Below are 25,061 nucleotides of genomic sequence, written 5' to 3'. Positions count from 1 at the left end.
CATAACAGTGTATTGTAGTCAACACGGCAATGAAAAGTTGGGCAGGTAAGGTATAAATTACGTTCAAATCAGTGAATTGTAAAAACCACGAACAGGATTCATAATAATAAATCTAAAAACATTTAATTATCATAATCTTCATCAATACATAAATTGTCTTCAGTATTTTGACTGTAATAATGATGTGAAATGGGAATAAGTGGGGGAATATTATCGCAATTAATTGGTGCTGTATTTTCATGTACATTACTATTAGAAGGTATACCTCTAGTTGGAACTAAAGGCGGTACAGGTACAGGTTCTGCTACAGTAATGTGCAATTTAGGTTCTTCTTTTGTTTGGTCAATCAAACTGTTAATAGAAAAATTTAACTTCTTTGTTTCTACTTGTGTAACTTTAGGTCCATATTGTATAACTGGTGTTCTCCCTGTGGACGTGCTTTGCTCTGTATAAAAATTTGCTGCTATTTCAGGTTTAGATAAATCAATTATTGGTGGTGGTTGTGATTCATGCTTTATATCTGAATCTTCGAGTTTGTGTAAATTTGCTTCAAAGATCGCATTGTTTTCATTATCTTCTTGTGCACTTGCATCAGGTATGTTTTTTACTAAGTCTTTTAAAAAGTCAAACCGACTTTCTGATAAAATGCATTGCTTCATATGGGACGGAGTTAAAGTCTTTGCATTTCTTGACTGTGTTATTTGCATTGATTTTGTCAACAGTGACTCCACAAATAATTCCAATGTTCGAGGTGGCAAGTGTTAAGGAAATTTCATTGTAGTTAAGTGAAACCTATACAGTGATAATTAAGAAATGCACCTGAAATTATCACAGTGCAATTCTTAAATTTTAATGTAATCTAAGTAAACTTCATTGAAATACAAATTTAATATTAAGTTTCAGAAAGGATATAAATTATAACTGGTACAGCTTGTGCCACTTTTCCAACTTCTTCATCTGTTTGCATAATTTTTTTTATACGACCCTGCAAATAAAATATTATTTTTTTTATACTTATAAGAATATAATTTTACTTACAGCTGGAAATCTAGCGTTATATTTTTTCTTTTTTGATGGCATACTGATAATTCACCAACTTCGTTTTAATTTGTCAACAATCACTTTCTGAAAAGTGACAGTTTAACGTTTTGGAGGTTAAGACAGTTGTCGCAGTCCTAGAGACTTTTGTGTTACACCAGTGACAGGAATTTGACAAAAAAAGACACTAACAGACACAACAGAGAGGTGACAGAGAGCATAAATTAGAAAAACCAATAATTTTTACTGAGCAACTGTAAAAAATGTTACTCTGTTAATATCTATTTTTTGGCTACATTAAATGTTCATTTTATCCTTAATCTGTGCTTTGTTTTTACAAACAATTGTGCATTATTTGAGTATTTTTGGACAATGACTGCAACAAATAGAGTGATAGTTTTAATAGATATGGACTGTTTTTACTGTCAAGTTGAAGAAAAACTTAATCCAAAATTAAAAGGAAAACCGGTTGCAGTTGTCCAGTACAATACTTGGCGCGGTGGAGGGTAATTTGCATATGATGATATTCAAATTTGTATATTCATTATTGTTAATTGTAGGATAATCGCTGTTAATTATCCTGCACGTGATGAAGGAGTCACTAGACATATGAGAGGCAACGAGGCAAAAAAAAAATGCCCGAGCATCAATCTTGTTCAAGTTCCAGAAGTTCGTGGAAAAGCTGATTTATCAAAGTGTGTTTTTTATCAGAATTTTAATTGAAATTTAAATTAATTTCCATTTTATGACCAGATACCGAGATGCAGGGAAAATGGTTGCAGATGTGTTAGCAACTTTTACGCCTTTACTTCAACGTGCTTCGGTAGATGAAGCATATCTTGATATTACAGAACTAGTAGAAAAGAAAATTCAGACAAATATGAATGACTTGACCACAAAAAACTTAAATAACACCTTTATTGTAGGATGTGACATTAAAGACTTTTTAGATAATGTGATAAAAAACAAAGAATTTTGTACAAATAACTTTAAATTGGCAATAGGAGGTTTGATTGCTGAAGAAATACGTCATGAAGTTTTCACAAAAACAGGTTAGTTTATGTAAACAGATGTTCTAAAAGAGCTCATGATGGATTTTTTACAATAACCTGAGACAAAAATCTAATACAATTATCATCATCCAGCTGCTTGTGTCCACTTCTGGTCATAGGTCTCCCCTGGTCTTTTCCATCCTTCTTGATCTTGTGCAACAGCCAGCATTGCTGTTCTTATTTCATTGGACCAACGTGTAAGTCAGGTCTCTCTGTGTTGAGTTACTGATTCTCACGACATGCCCCGCTCGTTTCCATTTTAAGTTAGTGATTTTGTAAGTTATATTCTGGTTATATCACATATGCCAGTTTTTTTATGGATGTTCATATTTTTTATACCAGGGGCCCGTTTCATAAAAATTACAATTATTGACAAATGACAATTACAAATTGACAAATTTGTTGAATTTGTCAAAAGTTTCGTTTCATAAATCTACAATTGACAAATACAATTTACATTTTGCGAATAATCATGAAAAGCAGCAAAAATAATAGTTATTTAATAAACTAGTTTGTTAATGAAGGCGATTAATAATCGAAACTGTTTAAAGCACGAACGAGTGTAGCGAGTGAGTGGCTTTAATAGTTGAGATTATTAATCGCCCATTAACAAAAGAGTTGATTACAAAATTTTTTCGTTGACCGCAAACTTTTTTTTTTGGTGACAAATTTTGAAATTAAAGCCAAATCAAAACCAATTTCATATTTTTCCATAAAGATGAGACCTTATAAATATCTTCATTCTTTTTTTGTCCTCAGGGTAGGTCATTTTTAAATTTTTCAACACTTTCTATTCACTTTTCCACAAAGAGTGTCAGAGGACGTCAGCTCCATTCACATTCAATTTCACGTAAAAATCACGGTTGCTACGGAAACCTAGTTACCTTTGAAAAATATGACATGCGAATTATAACCAAAAATGTCGGTTTTTGAAAAAGTGAATTTGTAATTGTGCAGTTATGGAGCTATAAAATATAGAAAACCCTTCTGCACTACCTGCTGCAGTGTTGGTAAGTGCAAACAATGCATGTTCGAGGTTGTTTATACATCAAAATTTAATCAAAACGTCAAAATCGCAAAAATCGTTGATTAATGAAAAATAGTGTATTAATGAGGTCCATTAATACACTATAATTTAGACAAAAGAATTCATTAATATTGAAATTAACAAGCGGTCAACGGAAAATGTTATTAATAAACAGTTTGTTTTACTGACATTTGTGACATTTGTAAAAAAATTCTACAATTGACAAAATTGACAAATATTTTTATGAAACGTATATTTGTCAGATTTGTCAATTGTGCAATTGTAATTGTCATTTGTTAAATTGTAAATTGTAATTTTTATGAAACAGGCCCCAGGTGTAGAATGGATTTTGGTACATAGGCACTTTACGTGTAAAAGTAAAAATCCTCGGATATTGGCTCCCCTAATCATTTTAGAACAAAGCCTTAAATACGTAAGTTGTAGAGTGTTAAAAATGGTTTCCAATTCTTACTTTTTTTGTTTTTTAACACCTTCCGGAAGTACACAATAATGGATAAAAGAATTGAATAATTTGTCAAAATAGCAATAGCAGTGAAGTGTAACCGAGGTGACAACCAAACTCGTTGCGTTTTGTCAAAAAATGAATTTTTCTCCCTACCGGTTAGAAATGTAGGCTGTGGATACCTCATTTGAGGTGAGAAAATTCAACTTTCTCGCTAAGGTAAGAAAGTTAATCATGAAATGTTTATGGTAAAACTGTACCAAAATACAAATGTCAAAAGTGAAATAAGTTATTGATAAATGAAAGCCAATTCAATGAAGTAAGTTGGTAGGTCAATCATATAATCTGGAAAATAAACAGATAAGCTAGGTAGGTAGATTACTTTACCCTGTTTATATCAAATTTTCGAACAAACCTCAAATCTTCAAATGCGATGACAAGTTAATTAAACAAATAACACAGCCTACTATTCAATTCTCAAAATTTTCGTTTTAATCACGAATATAACCATTTTTTTTTAACTTTTTTCAACAAAGTTGTGCCGGTAGGGAAAAAAATTGTATTCAAACCTTGTTAAGAAAGTGTCCTTGCAGACCTTAGGCACTTACAAACCTCGTCTACGACTCGGTTTATAATCTTTGCCTGCGGTCTGCAAGAAACCACTTTCTTACCTTGGTTTGAAATATACTATTATTGCGGTCGGGAGTCGTGGCAGTTACTATTTTAACGATAGATTTTTAATATTTAATTTTTCTTGTATAACAGAACAGAAGGTGTTAGAAAATAATTAGAAAAGGGTTTAGATACATTTTTTTTTACTCTACAACTTTTGTATTTAATGTTTTGTTGGAAAATAATTAGGGGAGCCAATATCCGAGGAGTTTTACTATTACACGTAAAGTGCCTATGTACCAAAATCCATTCTACATCCTGTATATGGTCTTTTAGTTTAACCCCCAATGTGGCTCTTTCCATTTTCTCTGGGAAATTCCTAGTTTATTGACTGTCTTTCTTGTTGGCGTAAACGTTTCTGCTTCTTCTCATGATCTGCCATAGGTATGCTGCCCATCCCAAGCTGGTTCTTCTTTCTAATTCATGCGTTTAGTTATCCCTAGCTATTCTTATGTCGTGTCCTACATATTTGGATTCTCTGACAGGAGTCAGAGAGTCCAAATATGTAGGACCTAGAGGTTCGTTATCGTCATGTTTGCCCCCTGTCAGTAGGTTTTTTGTTCGACTTTTTTTGTCGCTTGGATAATTCATTTGTCATATCTTCTGCTGCCCTTAAGTTATCTGCTATCTACAGCGTTATTCTAAATGATTGTAGTCGAAGCAGGCCATGCCCATGTTATGAAATTTTTGCCGCTTTCATGTGAATTGTCAATTTTTGTCGCTGTCACTGTCATTTTTTAGGTGAAAAGTGTGGTGATGAGGATATTGAGTTGTTTTGCAACCAATTCTAAAAATATTCAGTTGTTTTGCACCCAATTTAACTCCTGTGTGTGAACGGTGTATACTCACTTATTCATATCATTTAATGTTTTTTATACGGAGCGGCAACCATAATTTTACATTCAGTTTTTACGCCTACTTGAACTACAATAATTTAGAATAACGCTGTATAATCACAATGGGCCATATGACTTCCCATTCGTTGTTAAGCCTTTCATTAGCTAAATAATTGAATAGACAAAGTGAGAGTATATGCCAAGCACCATGTTAGACGGAGACAAAACAATTTAATGACGTTCTTTAACTTTACTGAAAGGGAAATCATACGGCCCGGTGTCGTCAGCGAATCGGAGATTGTTCAGTTCCGCCATCGATGGTTACGCCTTTATTATCCCAGTTGAGTGTCTTAGATGCGTATTCCAAAACTGCTATGAATAGTTTTCGGGATATAGTATCTCCCTGTATAACACAACACCTCGTTCTATTGGAAATATGGCACTGTCTTAACATAGTCTTATTATGTATCCCATTGAGCTCTTGTATACCGGGTATCAACCACCAAACCTGGCCATACCCTTAGGTACGGTCGGTGGACAAATAAAACTGGGACACTTAAAATTTAATCAATGTAAATCAGATCATTGAATTGTCAATATATTTGTCAGTCTCTATATAATATGTCATACTAAAGTTAACCTATTTGTGATAAAGCCGTAATTAAACGATGCAAATTTGTAAATTTTGACTTATGTGACTGTCGTTTTTGTCCCAGTTTTATTTGTCCATCGACGGTACATTTAAAATTACACATACCCAGAACACTCGATATTTGTCTCAAGAAAATTCGCGTATTTTGTCTCAGGCTATTCTAAAAATCTGCCGTTACGAACTCCTCCGGGGATTTTGGGAGACCCATATAGGGGTGTGATTATTAATAAATGGTTATATTTAGGATACAAGTGTTCAGCAGGGATTGCACATAACAAAATTTTAGCAAAGTTAGTATGTGGTCTTCACAAACCTAATAAACAAACTATTTTACCACAAGAAGCTGTAGAGAATTTTTTTGAAATTACATCAATTAATAAAGTAAATAGTTTAGGGGGAAAATTTGGACAAACTCTCTCAGAAGACTTTCAAATAACGTTTATGGGACAATTAGCAAAAATTCCAGAAAAAGAACTAATACAGAAATATGATGAAAAAACTGGGTAAGTTTGTAATGTTATATTCAAAATTTATCAGTACTATCGCGGCCATCCAAAAGTGAACGTTTTTTTTTTAGTTTGATATTTACTTTAAATCATAGGCGTCCTAAAATGTCAAAGTTTGACACTAGCGATAAAAAATTTATTGAAACTATTTTTTTTAAATGCCACATCTCTCTCCGATGCAGACAACTAGGTCTATTGCAAAGCTAGAAGAAAATTGGTCGTTGGCTGCTGTGGCGAGAGAATTACATTGCAGTAAGACTTGCATCTTCAATATAAAGAGGGGTTGGCAAGAAAACAGGCTTGAGAGGCCAATGCGAATAGGTGTTGGAAAGGTTTCTTTACTAAAATTTACTTTCACTTTAATAATGTATTAATTACTTCTCAGTCTCATTTTTATTATTACAACTTTTTATTATTAAAATAGTAACGCCTGCTGCACGAACGCCAATGAATACAGCCTGACTTAATCAAACGAAAAATACGGAAATTTTCGCAAGCTATCGTTCACTTTTGGATGGCCGCGATTGTACCTAAATATACAGGCTGTTTGATAAAAACGCCTCAACCCATAACTTTTTTATTTATTATCCGATTTCAATGAACAAAAAAACCGAAGATATGGTTTTTCATGCGCTACGAAGCAGCCGTAAAATATTTTTTTTTTTGGCTTTATTTTCAGTAGCTTACGATAGTCAACTTTTTTTTTTTAAATTGACACGTAGTTTTTTAGGCTCAGTCTGATAAAGTTTTTTTTTTGAATCTAACGATGTATTAAAAGTTATCGTTTGGTCTATAGCTGACTGAAAAAAAAAACAATTTTTAATTGTGGTTCAGGTTATTATTTTTTCTATTAACTTTTTGTTTTTGACTAATTACGATTTTTATTACACTCGAACATAAAATAATAGTCAAATGACTGCTATCCTGCATGACTGACAATGTTATTTTATACTTTAATAAAAAAAGTTTAAAAAAGCAGATGAAAACTTCTAAGCTGACGTTTAGATAACATTTATCGTACTTTGTATTCCGATTGTTTTTCACGGCACTCTTAAAAATTTTATAATAAGCTGAACCACAAAAAAATGTTTTGTTTTTTTTTTTTTCAATTAGCTATGAACCAAATGATAACTTTCAATACATCATTAGATCCAGAAAAAAAAAACCTTACCAAACCAAGCCTAAAAAACTACATGTGTCCATTAAAAAAAAAAGTTGACTATCGTTAGCTATTGAAGATAACGCCAAAAAAAAAAACATTTTATGGCTGTTTTGTAGCGCTTGAAAAACCATATCTTTGATTTTTTTGTTCATTGAAATCGGGTAATAAATAAAAAAGTTATGGGTTGAGGCGTTTTTCATCAAACAGCCTGTATACACCCTTTTCTTTAATACATTGAGGAATTAATATATCCTCAGCTAGTTGTTAATTATACATAATAGCAAATATTTTTAGCAAATGGTTATTTAATATAGCAAGAGGAATAGATTTTGAACCAGTTACAACAAAATTAATATCAAAATCTATAGCTTGTTGTAAAAAATTCCAAGGAAAAGCAGCTTTAACTACAGAAGAAAGTATTAAGCATTGGCTTCACGAATTAGCAGAAGAAATGATAGAAAGATTAGAAAAAGACTTGCAAGAAAATAATCGAAGAGCCAAACAAATGGTTGTCAGTTTTTCACAAGAAAATAATAAAAAAGACATAAGCAGTTCAAGAACACAACCTCTAACATTATACAATTTAAAAAAAATTGTTCAAACTGCATTTGATGTTATAAAAAAAAATTGTTTGAAAGCTGATGGTAGTTATCATTTAAAATTTGTAGGTCTAAGTGCAGGCCACTTTGAAGATGTTAGTAAAGTAAGGGAAATCACGTCATTTTTCCAAATAGGGCAAAATAGTAAAGGATATCAAAAACACAAACAAAAAAATGAATGCAATGAAATAAAGTATCTTATCAAAGATGAAAACTTTGATTCAACAGAAGCCCCAAATTTGATAGAAAATGTTTATTATCAATTAACTCAAGAACTCCAAGAAAATCCCCAGGATTTAGTATTTTATGATGATTCATGTAGAATAAAAAATAACAATGAAACTGTATTTGACAGCAAGGACTTTGTGAATGACTTTGAAAAGTTAGCTGACAATGCAAATTTTGAATTTCAGCAAAATAAATATACGGATCAACTTCAGAAGCCATCTTCGTCTTTCTTTGTAAAATATTTTGATGACACAGAAGATTTTGAAGAAAGAGAAAAGATGTTACAAATTATTGAAGATGAGAAAGATGATTTCCAAGAAACATGTGAAGACGTAAACGAAATTTGTCCAGAATGTAAAAAAAGTATACCTAAATCTGAATTGTTGGCTCATAAAGATTTTCACTTTGCACTAAAACTCAGTAGAGACGAGAAGCTTTTTGAAAATTCTACTGTGAAGTCTATAGAAACACTTGATGGGAAAAAAATGCACAAAAGTGTCAAAAGGAAAGCGAACAGTAACAACGCGTTACTGACATTTTTTATAAAAAATCAAAAAGAAGATTCATTAGATCTTACTGAAATATGTTTAGAATGCAACAAAAAATTTAGAAAAGAGGAAATAAATTGCCATATGGACTATCATGCTGCAAAAAGGATTCATTTAGAAATTAATGCAACGAGTTCCTCCACGAATTGTAAAAAAAATCCACCCAAGATTAAAACCAAAACTACTAACAAAAGTGTAATTTCGTTTTTCAAACCTTGATAGTGTACATTTTTAGTGAAAATATTTTAATATAGAATATAAGACGACATTGATTTTATGTATAAAATAAATGAAACATTGAATTTTATGTAATAATTCTTTTTTTTTAATAATATATTAATACAGCGTTCTTAGCTTGATGTTTCAAAAGAAAGTGTTCATGTTTTGATGAATCTTAACTTAGTAGTTGAGGTGCCAGAAATTACAAAATTTTTACTAACTATTTGAGAAATAAAAATGATTCAAATATACAGCTTACCAAAAAAATTAATTTGGTATGAAAATTCACAAAAATTAAGCATAATATGCAGGGATTACCATTATTACAATATAAACCTTTCTGATGAACTTTTTTTAAAATTGAAATTAATAATTTCTGCCACCCCTGTTATAATTAGAACGACCTCTACCACGATGACCACCTCTATTATGATACTGCTGATTATGTTGTTCCTCTTGAACATACTGGTCTGCGTAAGTAGTTCTGCTTGATTGAAATGAGTCATAAGTTTTTGGTCGCTTTGAATGTTGTTCATATTGTTCCTTTCCGTAGCTACCTGCGCTATCAAAATTTCTATTATCATAACTGCTTTTATTATCATTATTATATTGCCCTCTACCCCCACTGTAACTGCTTCCGTAATTACTTTCTCTACCAGAATAGCTAGCGCTGTAACTGCCAGCACTATCAAAATTGCGGCCCTGAGGATAATTAGAATCATAGCCATAATTACTTCCACTATAAGACGATCTGCTGGTATCATATCCCCCTTGATTGCTTGAGTAATTTCCACTATAGCCACCAGAATCTCTTGAATAATTCGGTTTATTGCTATAGTCGTTGCGTGAGAAGTTACCGCCGCCTCTACCACCCCTTCCTCCACCAGATGGACCAGGGGTGCGCTGTTGCCACGAAGGCATCTCAGGAGGTGGCGGAGCCTGTTCTGAAGTTCTTCCACCTCTATCGGGAACCTATGATTTCCGTTTATTAACTTTTATAATTTATAATTATATATAAATTACCTGTCCAATAATAACTTTATTTAATGAAGAACGAGTATTTTTTCGCACAGATGAATTACTAGTTTTTTCTATAATGGCAATATCGTCTCTTGCAGCTAGTAAATCTGCAAGTTCAACTTCTGGATCTGTCTTTAAACGTTTTCGTTTTTCTGTATATACTTTTTCAAATAATTCATCTTTACCTTTGGTTTTATCTGACCACTGGAAAATATTTTACTAATGTCAAATCATGTAAAAAGTAAAAAATAGTTATTGGATGTACATGTATATGTTGTCGGTAAAGTGAGAAACCCGCCATTGTGGATTTTACTTAAATAATGTAGAGAATGCCCCAAATCGCTAGACAGAGTATGAAATAATTTATCATTACATACCTACATTGCCTAGGCATTGTTAACAATGCGAAACACATATTAGGTAAAGTAGTAAAAAATATTCCTATAAAACGTCGCTGCTGCATCTCACTTCTCCGCTTTAAAAATATCATCCCTCATTAAATGACGATAATAAGGGCCAGTTTCATAATAAACTTAAGGTCGACTTTATCTTAACGTGACTTTAATGGATTGTTGCAACAATATGTTTCTATGGTAAATGGTGAACTTTAATGTTAAAGTAACTTAGGTTGATTATGAAATTGGGGGTAAGTGATACAACAGTCAACTGACAATTAGTAGAACAGCTGTTCTTCTCACAAGCAAAGCTATCTTTATGTCAGATAAAACTTTTGTTTGTATACATATATTCTGCACCTATATATGTTAAAACATATACCGATGACCAAAATTTTGCTACTTATTTTGGTCAACACCTACATCATCGGATAGTTGTTCGACTACTGGTTACTTTTTCCCATATAAGTCGGATCGTTTGGATTATATGATATTTCCCAAAAGACCATGCTGTCAAAGTTAAGTAAGTAAAACTTTGTGACCAATTCTCGGGAATCACTAAACCCAGTAAGTACTGGACCAAATACTTTATTTTGACACAGAAAGTAAAGAAGGCAGTAAAAAGATAGAGTTATGTACAATCGCGGCCATCCAAAAGTGAACGATAGCTTGCGAAAATTTCCGTATTTTTCGTTAGATTAAATCAGGCTGTATTCATTGGCGTTCGTGCAGCAGGCGTTATTATTTTAATTATAAAAAGTTGTAATAAATAGTTTTTAATAAAAATGAGGCTGAGAAGTAATTAATACATTATTAAAATGAAAGTAAACGTTAGTAAAGAAACCTTTCCAACACCTATTCGTATTGGCCTCGCAAGCCTGTTTTCTTGCCAACGCCTCTTTATATTGAAGATGCAAGTCTTACTGCAATGTAATTCTCTCGCCACAGCCGCCAACGACCAATTTTCTTCTAGCTTTGCAATAGCCCTAGCTATCTGAATCAGAGTGAGATGTGGCATTTAAAAAAAATAGTTTCAATAATTTTTTTAACGCTAGTGTCAAACTTTGACATTTTAGGACGCCTATGATTTAAAGTAAAAATCAAACTATTAAAAAAAATCGTTCACTTTTGGATGGCCGCGATAGTACACTCTGGTTTAAACTTTGTGGGGACATCTTAAATATCACATAAAAATAGAATGAATGCCTCTGCCTAATTTTATTTTGATAATGTGTACAATACCTGGGTAAAGTAGATATTTGACTAAGCAAAGTGAGGAAAACTGTGTTACATAATATGTAAATATTTCCAGCTTTGCCAAAAATATATAGGCATTGTGTACATTATCCACCAACTTTCTACAGTTACCATATTTTCCACTTTTATTTTTACCTGCTTTTAATTAAATATTACCTGAAATGATTGTATAGTTACATCTAATCTTGTGAGCAGCATTTCTCTTCGAATTTTATATTCTTTATTTAAATCTGCTTGAACTCCTTTCAAAATTTCCCACTGCTTTTCCGAGAGTACTCCATTAAAAGCAGGAGTACCAATTAAATCTTTTCCAACTTTTTGAACCACAGTTTGTACAGTAGGACATACTTTTTGGAACAATTGTGGAATAGTAATATTTGCTGGAGGCTTTGGAAACCTCAAAGTCATCAATATCTTTCTCATATTAGCAGCTTCATCAGTTTCTTGCTGTTAAAATGATTCTTACTTAATATTTAAAAGGTAAGAATACTTAAATATATTTAATGTTAATTAAATTACCAATTTCAGTTCAATTTTTTTGTCAGGTTTTTTTTGTTGGAATATTCTGGCACCCATTAATTCAGTAGATAGATAATCTAAAAGTAATAACCTATCTTGAGTATTCTGCAGACGATCTGATATATGGCCTTGAGTTAAAACTGTGTATGTGCAATCTATAAAATATTTATAATGAATAATTTAATATTAACAGTACTATCGGCGCCAACGAAATGTGAACGAATTTCTGGTGCCATAGAAACGTCTTCTGTTTTGTTCTACATTAAATAAAACTTTGTTCAGTGGCGTACTATATGTATGAAAGTTAAGAAAAGATTTCTACATGTTACCTATAACTTTCTATTACAATTTTACAATTTTCCTCGAGTTTGGCAACAGCCCTCGCTTTTCCCATATCGGTCAAGTGTCGTGGCATGTATATTGTTTAAAAATAAATTAAATCTGTTGACAAATTATGTTTGTGAAAATTGTCACAAATCTGACACATTAACGCACGCCTATGATTGATGCTACAACACACACTAGGAAAATTTGGCGTTCACATTTCGATGGCGCCGATAGTACATGCTCCATATTTCAGATGTATCTACCAAAAATCATTACAAAATTGTTTTCACATAATCAATTTTGCTATATCTAAATTGCTATTTTGTTCCATGAATTTTGTAGTTTTAACTTAATGATTCAGGTGAACATCTTGAATAGTTTGATTTCAAAGTTTCATACTTAATTCTTTTAAAAATGAACTAATTTCCATAATAAATGCCACTGCATCCTCTAAGTTTGATATTGGATTAACTTCTTCATCAATGTTGAGAAGTGTGCGCAGTTCATTTGTTAAAAAGCTAACCAATTTCGTAAATTCAACACTTTTTGCGCCTTCCTGTAAAGCAATATCGAAATTCTCCTTTTCTAATAATGAACCAGTATATCTAAAATAAATGTTTTATTAGTTACAATCAGAATTTTCCATTGACACGTTACCCCAAATCTTTCAAGCCGTTTAATATTTTTTCTTCCATGATGGTAATTATTATAAACACAACGTCTCACTTAACTTTAGCACTGATAAATAATGTACACTTCCAAAACCGGCATAAGTAAAAACTTTTCAGCGTGCAGTTACGATATGTCAAATTTGACAGCCACGGTCACGGACGGCGTCACGTTTCGTTTACGTTCCAGGCGCAATAAAGGTACGCCCAGGCGGCGCGATTTTAGTATCCAGAATGCGATTTCATCTTTCGTGTTGCACTTACCTATATTTTATATTGTAATCAACTAATCAGTGTAATCGAGTCAGCCTTACAAATAAATATCCGTGATTGAACTGCAGTACTGCACCGGTAATTATTGTGACAATTTAATTCATACACTAAAAATCCCATAAGCAGCGGTGTTTTTGTCATTATGACAGCGAAAAAAGTTTTCCCTAACTTTTCCAGCGACAAATCGGAACCTAAAGGCGGCCTTACCCCAAGGCAACAATTGGCAACATATTGCCTGCAACATTTTTTAGTAATGACCGGCAACATTTATCAAAAATGTTGCAAGCAACATGTTGCCAATTGTTGCCTTGGTGTAAGGCCGCCTTAACGTTTGAAAGCGTATGATTCTGTACATAGTTTATACGTAGTTAGTAGGTCTGCATCATAGTAATTTACGTATTCATTAAATTGTCTTACCGAATTACACTCAAGCTTTTTTTTTGGGTCGAAGTAAACTTGCCATTTATAATTCGAGTTTTGTTGTCTGGCAATTAAATTCAAAAAACTGCCAGAAAAAATTACTCGTCCTACGGACTCGTAATTTTTTCAGAGGCAGTTTTTTTTTCGTTAAATTGCCAGACAACAAAATTCTCATTGAAATGTCAAGTTTACTTCGACAAAAAAAAGCTCTCGTGTAATTATAAGTAAGTATGTATAAGTAACAAAATGAAAAAAATGAAAAAAAAAATAGCGGACATGATTATTTTTAAAAAGATGTTATTTAAAAAACAATATATTACGAGGAAATTCGAAGTTTTTGAAGTTCTTACGCGGTACAGAAGACATTTTAGCAGTTTTAATAATTTTTGCCTATCTGTTGTTTTTTGTTTGAATCCACTTATCTTAAAAACTAATAAATCAATAAATGGATTTTCTTGAAACAAAGTTTGTTAGAAAGAGAAAATTCCTAATTGTATTCTTCACTCTGTTTACTTTAAGGTGCGAGGTGTTTTTAAATTGCCGAGGCGAAGCGTAAGCGCAGCCGAGGTGATTTAAAAACTCCAAGCACCTAAAAGAGCTTTCGCAGCGTGTAAAGGTCTATTTGGAGTCGTTTATGGATATCTATTAAAGCACTCGTGGTTTAATGGATCCCTAAGAAAATTTTTATCAATATTTCAGTGTATTATTGTCATTTACACCAAAAAACTTCCAATATGAATGTTCAAACTCTACTTTTTAACATCTGTTGCAGATGTAGTTGCATCCGTTACCTTGAATTACCAATTAATACAAAATTCCCTAGAATTTGAGAATTTAATTTTTTTATTTAAAAATTAAAACAAGGGTACAAATTCTAAAAAATAACATAAAAAACTCGTTTTATAAGAGCATTGGCGCACTCGTCCCATACCAAACTCCCCTACGACTCGTTTTCTACACTTGGGACTCATGCGCCAGATCAACCCTTATAAAACTCGTTCTTTAATATACTATTTACACCACTCTTACAAATCCTCAAAAACAATTCATGGAGATTTTGTTGTATTGTAAGTTAATTAAATTTTTCCCTTGACCGCTTGTTAATTTCAATATTAATGAATTATTTTGTCTAAAATACAGGATGGAAACTTTAACTGGAATAAAATTCATAACTTGGAAATAGGCGATTTTTGTAAAAAATACCGAAACAGGTCAATTTTTATTCTTCCTTGGACACATTTTGACGCATATGGTTTTTGCATATCTGCTCCCGGAAGTGCGCAACCACTCCCAACTTTTTTTTTTTTCAAACGTAAGGGTATATCAAGTGACACCTCGTTTGAAAGGCCAATTTGCAACGAATACAACGCACTATTTGTTTCTTGAATAGTTTCAAAGCCTACGTGCTAAAAAATAAAAACCAATTCTATAAGTTCAACACTATTTAATGCAACAAATATTCAAAATGGGCACCGTTTCTCTCTTGGCAAATTACAAATCGATAGTAACATGCATCCCTTAGGTTTTGTAACATTTCCGGTGTGATTTGGCAAATTTTATGGTTCATACGTTGCTTAAGGTCCTCAATATTCTTCGGTTTTAGGCATGAAGTTAGGCAAATCACACCGGAAATGTTACAAAACGTAAGGTATGCAGGTTACTATCGATTTGCAATTTGCCAACAAACAAACGGTGGCCATTTTAAACATTTTTTGCATTAAATAATGTTAAACTTATAAAATTGGTTTTTATTTTTTAGCACGTACCTAGGCCTTGAAAATATCTAGGAAACATTTGAAAAAAAAAAGTTGGGGGTGGTTGCGCACTTCCGGAAGCAGATATGCAAAAACCATATGCGTCAAAATGTGGGCAAAAGCAAAAGCTACGAATGCCTTAAATGACAAATTTTGCAGAAAAAAATTAGACCACGAATTGTATTCGACTTGACAATCCACCGAGAAAATTTTTATCGAGTTGACCTAATAAATTTGACGTTTCATTTTGACATAAATTTTTTCGCTGAAAAATCACTAGTTGTTTTTTCACTCTGCTCGGTGTTTTTTCACTATAAATCAATTTGATTGGTCCAAATTTGAAAAATGCTGCAATTCGATTGGTTAAAAATTTTCGAGTTGGATTGTCACAAAAAAAAAGTTTGCGGTCAACGAAAAAATTTTGGAATCACCTCGCTTGTTAAGCAAAGAAACAGCTGAAGCATTAATTTTTACTGCAAGAACCACAAGTTTATGTATTAAATATTTAATTGGCGATCTTGATTTTTTCTACGTTTTGACAAGAAGTTTTAGTTCGGATCCGGTGGAATCATTATTTGCAAACGTCAGACTTCGTGGTGGTTGTAATGATTTAACAGATTGCAGAACAGCTGAATATACTCTCAGACAAATTTTAAGAAATGGTCTGATAAAAACCATAAATAATAGTTGTTGCGCGTGAATCAAAGGCGTATAATTATTCTATGATTTATTGAGACACACACTAGATGTTTGCCGATCTCTCGCATACGTGAATGACTTAAGCTGAGTGTCCACTTGAGAGAATTTTGCGAGAGTTACTCTCGATAGCTACTCTCAACTATGTGTCCATTTGAGAGTATTTTGACTATCCGAGAGTAGCTATGGCACTGTCGGAGTGCTTTTTCTTCGAGAGTTCTCTCAGAGCCGTGTCCACTGTTGAATTTTGTCCACGCTAGTGAGAGTATAATTAGTTTTACCTACTAAAATCCTGAATCTTCCTTATTGTTGTGCTTGTAATTAAGATTGATGTGAAAAAAATTGCAACTGCAATTGTTATACAGGGTGACTGACGAAAAACCTTTGATGCTGTATCTTGCTTATTTTTTATCCGATTTGAATAAGTGACACATCAAATGAAATAATTTTGAAAACACTTCATTACCAACTAATTAAAAAAAAATCTTCCGTCCAGTTTTTGACAGATGAACATTAGCTTCATTTTTTCAAATAGCACTGTACATTTTTTTTTATTCAGTATTGTAGAGATTTGCCTTCTGAATATAAAAATGCAAAGAACTATACCCATTCATTAAAGAAAAGTCAAGAAATTAAAGAGTAAATGTACAAAATTTAAAAATCAGGTGACCAAAATAAACAAGAGAGAAGTTTGTTCTAAATGCTCGAAATGACTAAGTAAGCTCTGAACATTCATTTGTCAAAACAGTTTGATGATAATAATAATAATAATGTTGCTGTGGAAGAAAATTTCCAAAGACGATTTAGTGTTAACGTGTGGTGTGGCATTTTTGGAAATAGAATGGACTAGTGGGTCCCTTTTTTATTGATAGCAGTCTTGATCAAACAAAATATCATATTATTTATTATCAAACGAAATAAGCAATTTTCTGGATGAGATACCATTAGCAGTGTTGAATAGAGTCGTGTTTCATCAGGACGGCACCATACCACATAATGCACACATAAATTTTGTATTTTTAAATCATTTAAATTATGTTGGTGAACGATGAATGGGTGCTCATGGAGCTATTCGATGGCCCGCTAGATCCCCAGATTTGAATCCATTGGATATCTTTATATTCATTGGAAACTTTCGAGACAATGTTTATTTGACCCCACCAGGTACCCAAAAAGAGTTAAAAAAATGGTAGTGCGAGTATGTCAGGAAAAACCCCGAAATTTTTTACTGAATGCAAAAGTGGGCATTTCTAGAAGGTATCGACAGTGTCTGCAACACCATTGAGGAAATTTTAAGCAACCAGAATAGATTTTGTATTGTTTACAAATTTGATTACTTGATTTTTGATTTTCAATTTTTTTCAATTAAAATACATTTTTTGTTTTTTCTTTTAATGTACGAATATTCAGAAGAAGATTCTTTATAAGAACGAATAAAAAAATATATAGAGTGTAATTTGAAAAAAAAAAGTCTGTAAAAAAATAGATGTCGAAAAAAATATCGAATACGATAATAATGAAGTGTTTTTCGAATTATTTCATTTGATGTGTCATTTATTCAAATCGCATAAAAAATAAGTAAGATACAGCGTCAAAGGTTTTTCGTCAGTCACCCTGTATGTATAAAATCTTGAAAAAAAGGGACAAAAAAGTAAAAAGAAACTGCTGGGTCAAACCATGGATTATGCGTAGATCAGAACTTGGTGCATGTGCGAGGCTGACGAAAGAATAGATGATGCTCAGCAATTTCGCAACTTTGTTTTTTTCGCGATTTCTGTATTCTTTACTTTTATGGTCCCATAAAACGGAGTTTTCTTCATATTTTTCGATTAAATCTATCGTTTGGTCTTTTGACCACTCTTTTTTATTACTATTAGAAGAAGCCATATTTAAAAAGTGCCAAACAACTCTCACACAGTTCGAAACGCGTTGGTAATTGGCGAGTAACTATCAAGACGAATGAATTAAGTGTGTCCACATGAAAACAGGTCTCGATATGTTCACTGTCCGAGAGTTGGTAGGCAATCTCCAATAGTTGCTCTCAGAAGTGTGTCCACCAGAGAAAAATGCTCTCGATAGTTACTCTCGAGAGCATTTCTCTCAAATGGACACTTACCATTACACTTTACACTTGATCTACTGTCAAGCTCTGAATTATAAGTGTACAAAAATGACTTACGCTTGCTCTAATGTCAAGCTCTGAATTGCAAGTGAAACTTATTCTCAAGTTCAAGTTCAAATACATTTTATTCAGTTTTGTTTGGTACATTTTATGTTTATAATTTTTACAATATTTACAATTTATGTTGTTACTGCCGCTGAGGCTTATGGCCTTTTCAGCAAGGAGGTGAAATTTAACTTTAATTACATACAAAAAAAAAAAAAAGTTTCATAGTTTGTGTCTCGATATAAAAAGAAGTTTCTTGGTTTATGTGGCTCGATATAATATAAAAAAGGTTTTTTTTTTCTTGTTTGGGTGACTATATAAAAATAAGAAATAAGAAAAATACAAAAAATACAAAGTTGCTTTTTAATTTTGGTGACTCTATATAATTTAGAAATCTGATTGCTAGGATGGGGATGGGTCCGGGTCCTGGTCCTGGTCCTGGGGCGGGTGTGGGATCCGAGTCCCGGTCCTGGTCCTGGTCCTGGGGCGGGTGTGGGGTCCGAGTCCTGGTCCTGGGGCTGGTGTGGGGTCCGGGTGCTGGTCCTGGTCCTGTCCCGGTTTGGTTCCTGGGGGTTGTCGTGTTGAAACTTATTCTAAAACTACCACTATTATATAACTACGAGCGCGGGGGGTAGGGTGGCCTTAAGCCAAGTTCAGGTAAACTGAACAATAGTAACGCAATGAATGAAGTTGAATACACCAGCAATGTAAAGCTGGACGTTAATTCTGACTATAATGAAATTGCCATAATTCTAAATGACGAAATAGTAGAAGATTTAGAAAATTTAACTACATTTAGATGTGATGTCAGTTCACGTGATATACAGGTGTCCCAGAACTGGCTCCCCAGAGAAAACAGGCATGTGCCGACAACAAAAGAGACTCTAAATTGACTAAAATAAATTTTCTGTTAGCTCAAATTACCGAGTTATAAAGTTTTTAATTTCACCAACCCCGGAAGCTCGTCCTCAGGTATTACTAAAAAATCCGATCGGTTACTAAACAACAACAAAAAATCTCTGATACTTATCGCAAAAATCAATAAAATGTTTGGGCAACTGGAATTTTTAGACGTTTTCCGATATAAAAATTCGTTGACGTTTATCTGTCATCAACATCAAGACTTGACAGTTGTAAAAGATAATAACTTCGACATAAAACAATAAAAATGGCGATTCTAAAAAGAACTATTTATTTAAATAGGACTATCCCACCTCCACCCGGCGGCACGGCAATTTTGCCGGAGTACATACACTATTACGGATATTACTATCAAGTAATAGTGCAGTGCTTATCAACATAATTACCGGGGTCTCGCCTCCGCATTATGACTTTGTTGTGTATTATGTTCTGTGTCAATGTTAAGGAACTTCCTCACGATGTGACATGAGTATAATAATATACCTTTTTGAATTTCAACTACCAATGTGTTATCTAAATTAAGAATTTTTAAATTTTTAAAAAGAGATTGCGGTACTATTCCCGTTGCTGAAATTACAAGTGGTAAAATCGAATTTTTTTCTAAACACCAAAGATTTCTCATAGCAACGGACAGCTCTAAATATTTATTAATTTTTGTGTTATATGTCTGTGTTATATTATGTGAATTTGGAACAGCTATATCTAAAAGATATGCTTGCTTTTGTTGTTTATTTAAAATTATAATGTCTGGTCTGTTATGCTTAATATGAATGTCAGTTAAAATTGTTCTATCAAAATATAACTTGTAACTGTCATTTTCCAAACAACTTTCTGGTGTATAACTATAATGTGGTTGTGTATTCTTTAATAAATTGAATTTAACAGCTAAATTCATGTGTATAATTTTAGCGAATATATCGTGTCGTTTTTTATATTCGCTTTGAGCCAAAACGGTGCAAGAAGAAATAATGTGTTCAATTGTTTCCCCTTCAGTTCCGCAAATCCTACATTTATCAATTATCGATTGTAAACCGCATATGTGTTTTTTATAATTTCTTGTATTTATAACACGATCTTGTATTGCAAATATAAAACCCTCCGTCTCAGGGTGAATATTTGATTTCTTAAGCCATGCATGAGAGGCCTGAATATTAACTTCTGGTTGTTCCAGTTCTTTAAAGTATCTCCCATGTAAAGACTTCTGTTTTATATTTGCTATTGTGTCAGGTATATTTGGCTTAACAATGTCTGAAATTATATTATCACTTAAATTTAAAGGTGTGTAGCCTTTATCGGCTGAAACCAAAGCATTGAAAAAGGTGTTATCACGAGCTCTATTGAGGAAATAATTTTTTAGTGAAGCAATTTGATTTTTTAGCAGTATTTCTAGATTTGAAAAACCCCTACCACCGTTTTCGCGTGGTAAATAACAAACTTCTTGTATTATCCGTTTATTAAACTCCCGCACTGTCAGTGTCAAATTTTTGATTTTTTTTTTAGAGTGTACCTATGGTGACATATCTTTTCAGTTGCCTGTACACAAAATCTAGTTATAAAAACGTCAACAAGAAAATTTTGGTAATGTTACGTTTCACATCTTCTTTTTATTCAGCCTTTTCGTGTAAGCAATACTTTGAATGAAAGAAAGCGAATTTATTAAACTTAACTTCAAATTTGAAATTTCAAATTTTTGCGCCAACGCTCAAGTAAAAATTACTCTAGTCGACTCAAGTTGCAAAAAACCAATTGTCATTTGCAACAGCATTTTTTCAATATTTTTGAACCAAATAAAGGCACAAAGGGACCTGAAAATCATAGTTTGGATTGAATATTTTCCATATAAGTACAGTTTTAAAGTAATTTCAAACGACTAATGCAATAAAATTGCTGTTGCAAATCCAAATTGGTTTTCTGCAACCAAGGAGTATAGAATAATAGGGAGGGGACATAAGCTAGCTTATGGGCGCGGTAAATTGAAGCGGTGAGGAACAAGGAAACGGGCGCAATTTTATGCAACCCGTGAGGTACGCCCCAGTTAACACTACTTGAGATGTTGGGAATTAACAATAAAACTGCAGGAAAATAAAACACTATAATTTTTTTTTGCATCACAAATGTATTCAGAGTACGAGAAACTAGAAAACCACATTAAATATCACAACGCAACTGATTTTATTCACTTTCTTGGGGCGTACTAATAGGAGACATGCGCATTAAGGCGGCTTCACTCGACCGGCCGTATGTCCCCTCCCTATTATTCTATACTCCTTGTTTGCAACAGCATTTTTTCAATATTTGTGAACCAAATAAAGGCACAAAACAACCAGAAAATCATAGTTTGGATTTAATATTTCCCATATAAGTACAGTTTTAAAGTAATTTCAAATGACTAATGCCATAAAAGTGCTGTTGCAAAGGCGAAGTGGTTTTTTGCAACTTGAGTCAACTATAGTCTCAGAACGACAGTACGGCAACTTGCAAACACTTTGACAGTGCGGGAGTTTAAAAAATGGATAGTAGTAGCGTTAGTTACCATCCATGACAAGAAATGTGGATCAGCTTCGTTTTGGTTTATTAACCATAGACAAAATTCTCGCCTAATTGGATAATCCTCTGGCAGAAGATGTTGTACTCGTGTATAGTGGTACGGATGCCTCCTATTATCAGCTAGAAGTCTTGGATAAACCCATTTCACGAGAAACTGTTCGAATACTCCGGGTGCCGTCTTCCTCAAAGACATTCAATACGGCTTCCTCGTGTTCGACAGTCCTTACATTTCTTGGAGCACCCCCAACTTCTCTTCGAACTGGCTGCATCTGACCCGTTTCTCGACTCCGAGCGATTAATTTCAGGATTGTTTTATGATCCGGATGACTTTGTCTTTGCGGAAATTGTTCACGGTACAACCTTACTGCTTCACGTGCATTATTCCCACATCGTGCAAAAAGTAAGAATCATATCTACGTACTCAGAGGAAGAATATATGTTAAATGATACACTTGAATTAAATATCGCAGCGAAATTGTATAACAAATGTCAAACTGACGTAAACAATCATTCTAATAAATGTAGTGGACCAAATTTAATGGACAGAATTATAGAGGTTTACGGATAAAAAGGAAACCTAGGCAGCGCAAAATTGCGATTATTCCACCTTAATGGTGCTCAACTCTGATTGGTCAACTTCAGAATGTCTTTTCTCGGTTATCACTTGAGATAGGACTTTTTTTCTTCAAAATACACGTTAATATATTCGCCCTAAGGCTCCCTTTTTTCTCTGGGGAGCCAGTTCTGGGACACCTGTAGAATCAGCAGCTACAGCATTTCTATGTGGATATCTAATTATGAAAGTTCAAGAATCTGTGAATTGTGATTTATGTTTATCCCTCTTACGAAGCTCCTCTCTTGAAAAAACAAATGCCCTGTTGGAACTTATTTACAATCAAGATCGTGGAAGACTAAATTACCCCAATGAAAAATTTGTAGCTTTAATAATATATACCATTCAAATTATGGTAAAAATTCTGCCTAATCTTACAACCAACTAGGTCGACTTCATTTTAAAGAATGTATTTGTATTCTACCTTTGTAATGACCCAATTTTTCAATGCGAGTGTCATTTTAAGTTGGTATGTAACATTATAGTAGCCAAATTAGTGCCTGCAGTATTAAAAAATTATTGTAATTTAGAATCACAAAAAATTAAGAAAATCAATATTAAGTAATACCAAAAAGAGAAAATTATTAAAATTAAAATAATCATCCTATTAATTAGTTTTTTTTTTACAATACATTGTTTCAATATGCAAAATAGTATATTATGTTATGAGGAGCAAAAATGAAGTTTTATGTGCTGCGGCTGGTAGATTGGCTGCCGACCGCAGTGAGGCAGACAAACCAGCCAAAGCACATAAAACCATTTTTTCTTCAAACGTCTATAAATTATGACATCATCCTGCTGCATTGATAATGCTAAAGTGTCACTTCATTGTCATGGCATCTAACGAGCTGACGAGCGGCAGATATAGTATATAACGGTATTAGGCCGATATGGGTTATATAACAGACATGGTTGAGGTATTGTAAAATCGAGGCGGAGCCGAGATTTTATAATCAACCGAGGCCCCGTATTTCAGTCATGGGTTAAACCAAAAAAAAATGGTTAACTGTTAAATTCCCTGGTTAGGGGTATTTCGGTGTCGGGTTGATTCTAATCAAGGTTAAATTTAACTGGAAAGTTAACCCAGGGGATAGGGGTGGGTTAACCTGCTTTTTCTCGGTTAGACATGCGCATTACTCGTTGTGGTATTAATGGCGTGCCAAACGTGCACTGCAGAATGATTTATTTTTCTATTTTGCTAAATTTAATATTAAATTAGCACTTAGAACGGCCATTTCGCATTTTGAAGGGGGGTAAAATGATAGTTTGAAAATGGATAGTCGTCGAAGATGCAAAAATTAGAGTTTGATATAAGTATTGTATTTACATTAAAAGGTTAATTGTGAAATTCAATTTAATTTAATCTTACAATAAGTATTACATATTTTTTACAAAAGAATTATTTTTTGTTAGTAAAAGATTATTTTATTTAATAGGATGTATCTACGTACATATGTACCTTGTGTTTCAGGGTTTATTAATTTTTATATAAATTCTGATTTTTCCCGAATTGAAAAGAGCTAGATTAATTATTATTTTTATTGTAATGAAACATTATTCGTTTTTTAATATACATATCTCATCCAAAAGTCGGTATCTGTTGTAAAATTCCATTATAAAAAATAGGTATGTATTTTTGAATAAAAACACTTCACTCTTTAATCAAAACAACTCTACACGTGGGTTAAATACTGTCACAGCCGACGGCAAACGGCATTCTACACCTGTCCGCTACGACTGGCTACGAGTTTTTCAAATATGTCTGCCGAAAGCACTACCAACATTAAGAAAAAGTTGGTTAGATACTTTAACCCGTAACTAAGCACTGAAATACGCATACAAGGTTAAAAATTGGGTTAAAATTTAACCGCGGTTTGTAAACCCCAAAGTTAACCCTGCACTGAAATACTGGGCCCGAGTCTGTTATATCCATATCGGCCGTATGTTGTTTTATAGTTTTCTTTATACCAATAATACTTAACATTTAACGATGATTTATTTGTAAGACTGACATTTCTCTTTACTTCAAAAATTAAATTTAGTTGTCATCTATGCCGTAACCGTAGCAACGGTAGCAAAAATAACGGCCTCGGTCTGATAATTTTGAATAACGGCCTAGTCTGTTATAGGTATCATATCAATCAAGCATTGAGTACTGATAAATCCTAATAACAGTATGGTATAAAGAAAAGGTTATTATCTCCGCTGAGAGCGGCAGATAAAGCTATTATCTCTGCTGAGGGCGTCCGTGAAGTTATTATCTCCGCTGATGAGCGGCAGTAAAGTAAACTAGCTAAATCATTTGAAATTCCTACCTGGTTTCTTAACATGTCTTAAATAATTTGTTATGAAGGTTTGAAGAAAAAACAGTATATGTTATTCAGAGCAAAAATGGTTTTATGTGCTTTGGCTGGTTTGTCTGCCTCACCGCGTTCGGCAGCCAATCTACCAGCCGCAGCACATAAAACTTCATTTTTGCTCC

General features: G+C 33.1%; 3 protein-coding genes across 3 annotated transcripts; 1 reads left to right on the top strand and 2 right to left on the bottom strand.

Annotated features, from left to right (window-relative positions):
• Positions 1 to 101: 101 nt before the first annotated feature.
• NC2alpha (negative cofactor 2 alpha) lies at positions 102 to 1,184 on the bottom strand. Its single transcript, XM_069036401.1, has 3 exons — positions 1,039 to 1,184; positions 913 to 985; positions 102 to 751 (listed from the first exon to the last, which is right to left on the bottom strand). Exons 1-3 carry the CDS (start codon positions 1,078 to 1,080, stop codon positions 123 to 125), a joined length of 744 nt encoding a protein of 247 aa, XP_068892502.1. The 5' UTR covers positions 1,081 to 1,184; the 3' UTR covers positions 102 to 122.
• A 57-nt stretch (positions 1,185 to 1,241) lies between these two features.
• PolH (DNA polymerase eta) lies at positions 1,242 to 9,090 on the top strand. Its single transcript, XM_069036341.1, has 5 exons — positions 1,242 to 1,544; positions 1,599 to 1,733; positions 1,792 to 2,090; positions 5,985 to 6,243; positions 7,703 to 9,090. Exons 1-5 carry the CDS (start codon positions 1,411 to 1,413, stop codon positions 9,000 to 9,002), a joined length of 2,127 nt encoding a protein of 708 aa, XP_068892442.1. The 5' UTR covers positions 1,242 to 1,410; the 3' UTR covers positions 9,003 to 9,090.
• LOC138122194 (protein FAM98B-like) lies at positions 9,086 to 13,385 on the bottom strand. Its single transcript, XM_069036377.1, has 6 exons — positions 13,178 to 13,385; positions 12,920 to 13,125; positions 12,194 to 12,348; positions 11,831 to 12,121; positions 10,026 to 10,226; positions 9,086 to 9,974 (listed from the first exon to the last, which is right to left on the bottom strand). Exons 1-6 carry the CDS (start codon positions 13,213 to 13,215, stop codon positions 9,369 to 9,371), a joined length of 1,497 nt encoding a protein of 498 aa, XP_068892478.1. The 5' UTR covers positions 13,216 to 13,385; the 3' UTR covers positions 9,086 to 9,368.
• Positions 13,386 to 25,061: the final 11,676 nt, after the last annotated feature.

Source organism: Tenebrio molitor, chromosome 1 (genome assembly GCF_963966145.1).
Source record: "Tenebrio molitor chromosome 1, icTenMoli1.1, whole genome shotgun sequence".
Lineage (NCBI taxonomy): Eukaryota > Metazoa > Arthropoda > Insecta > Coleoptera > Tenebrionidae > Tenebrio > Tenebrio molitor.
This window is presented reverse-complemented; position numbering and strand designations above follow the sequence as displayed.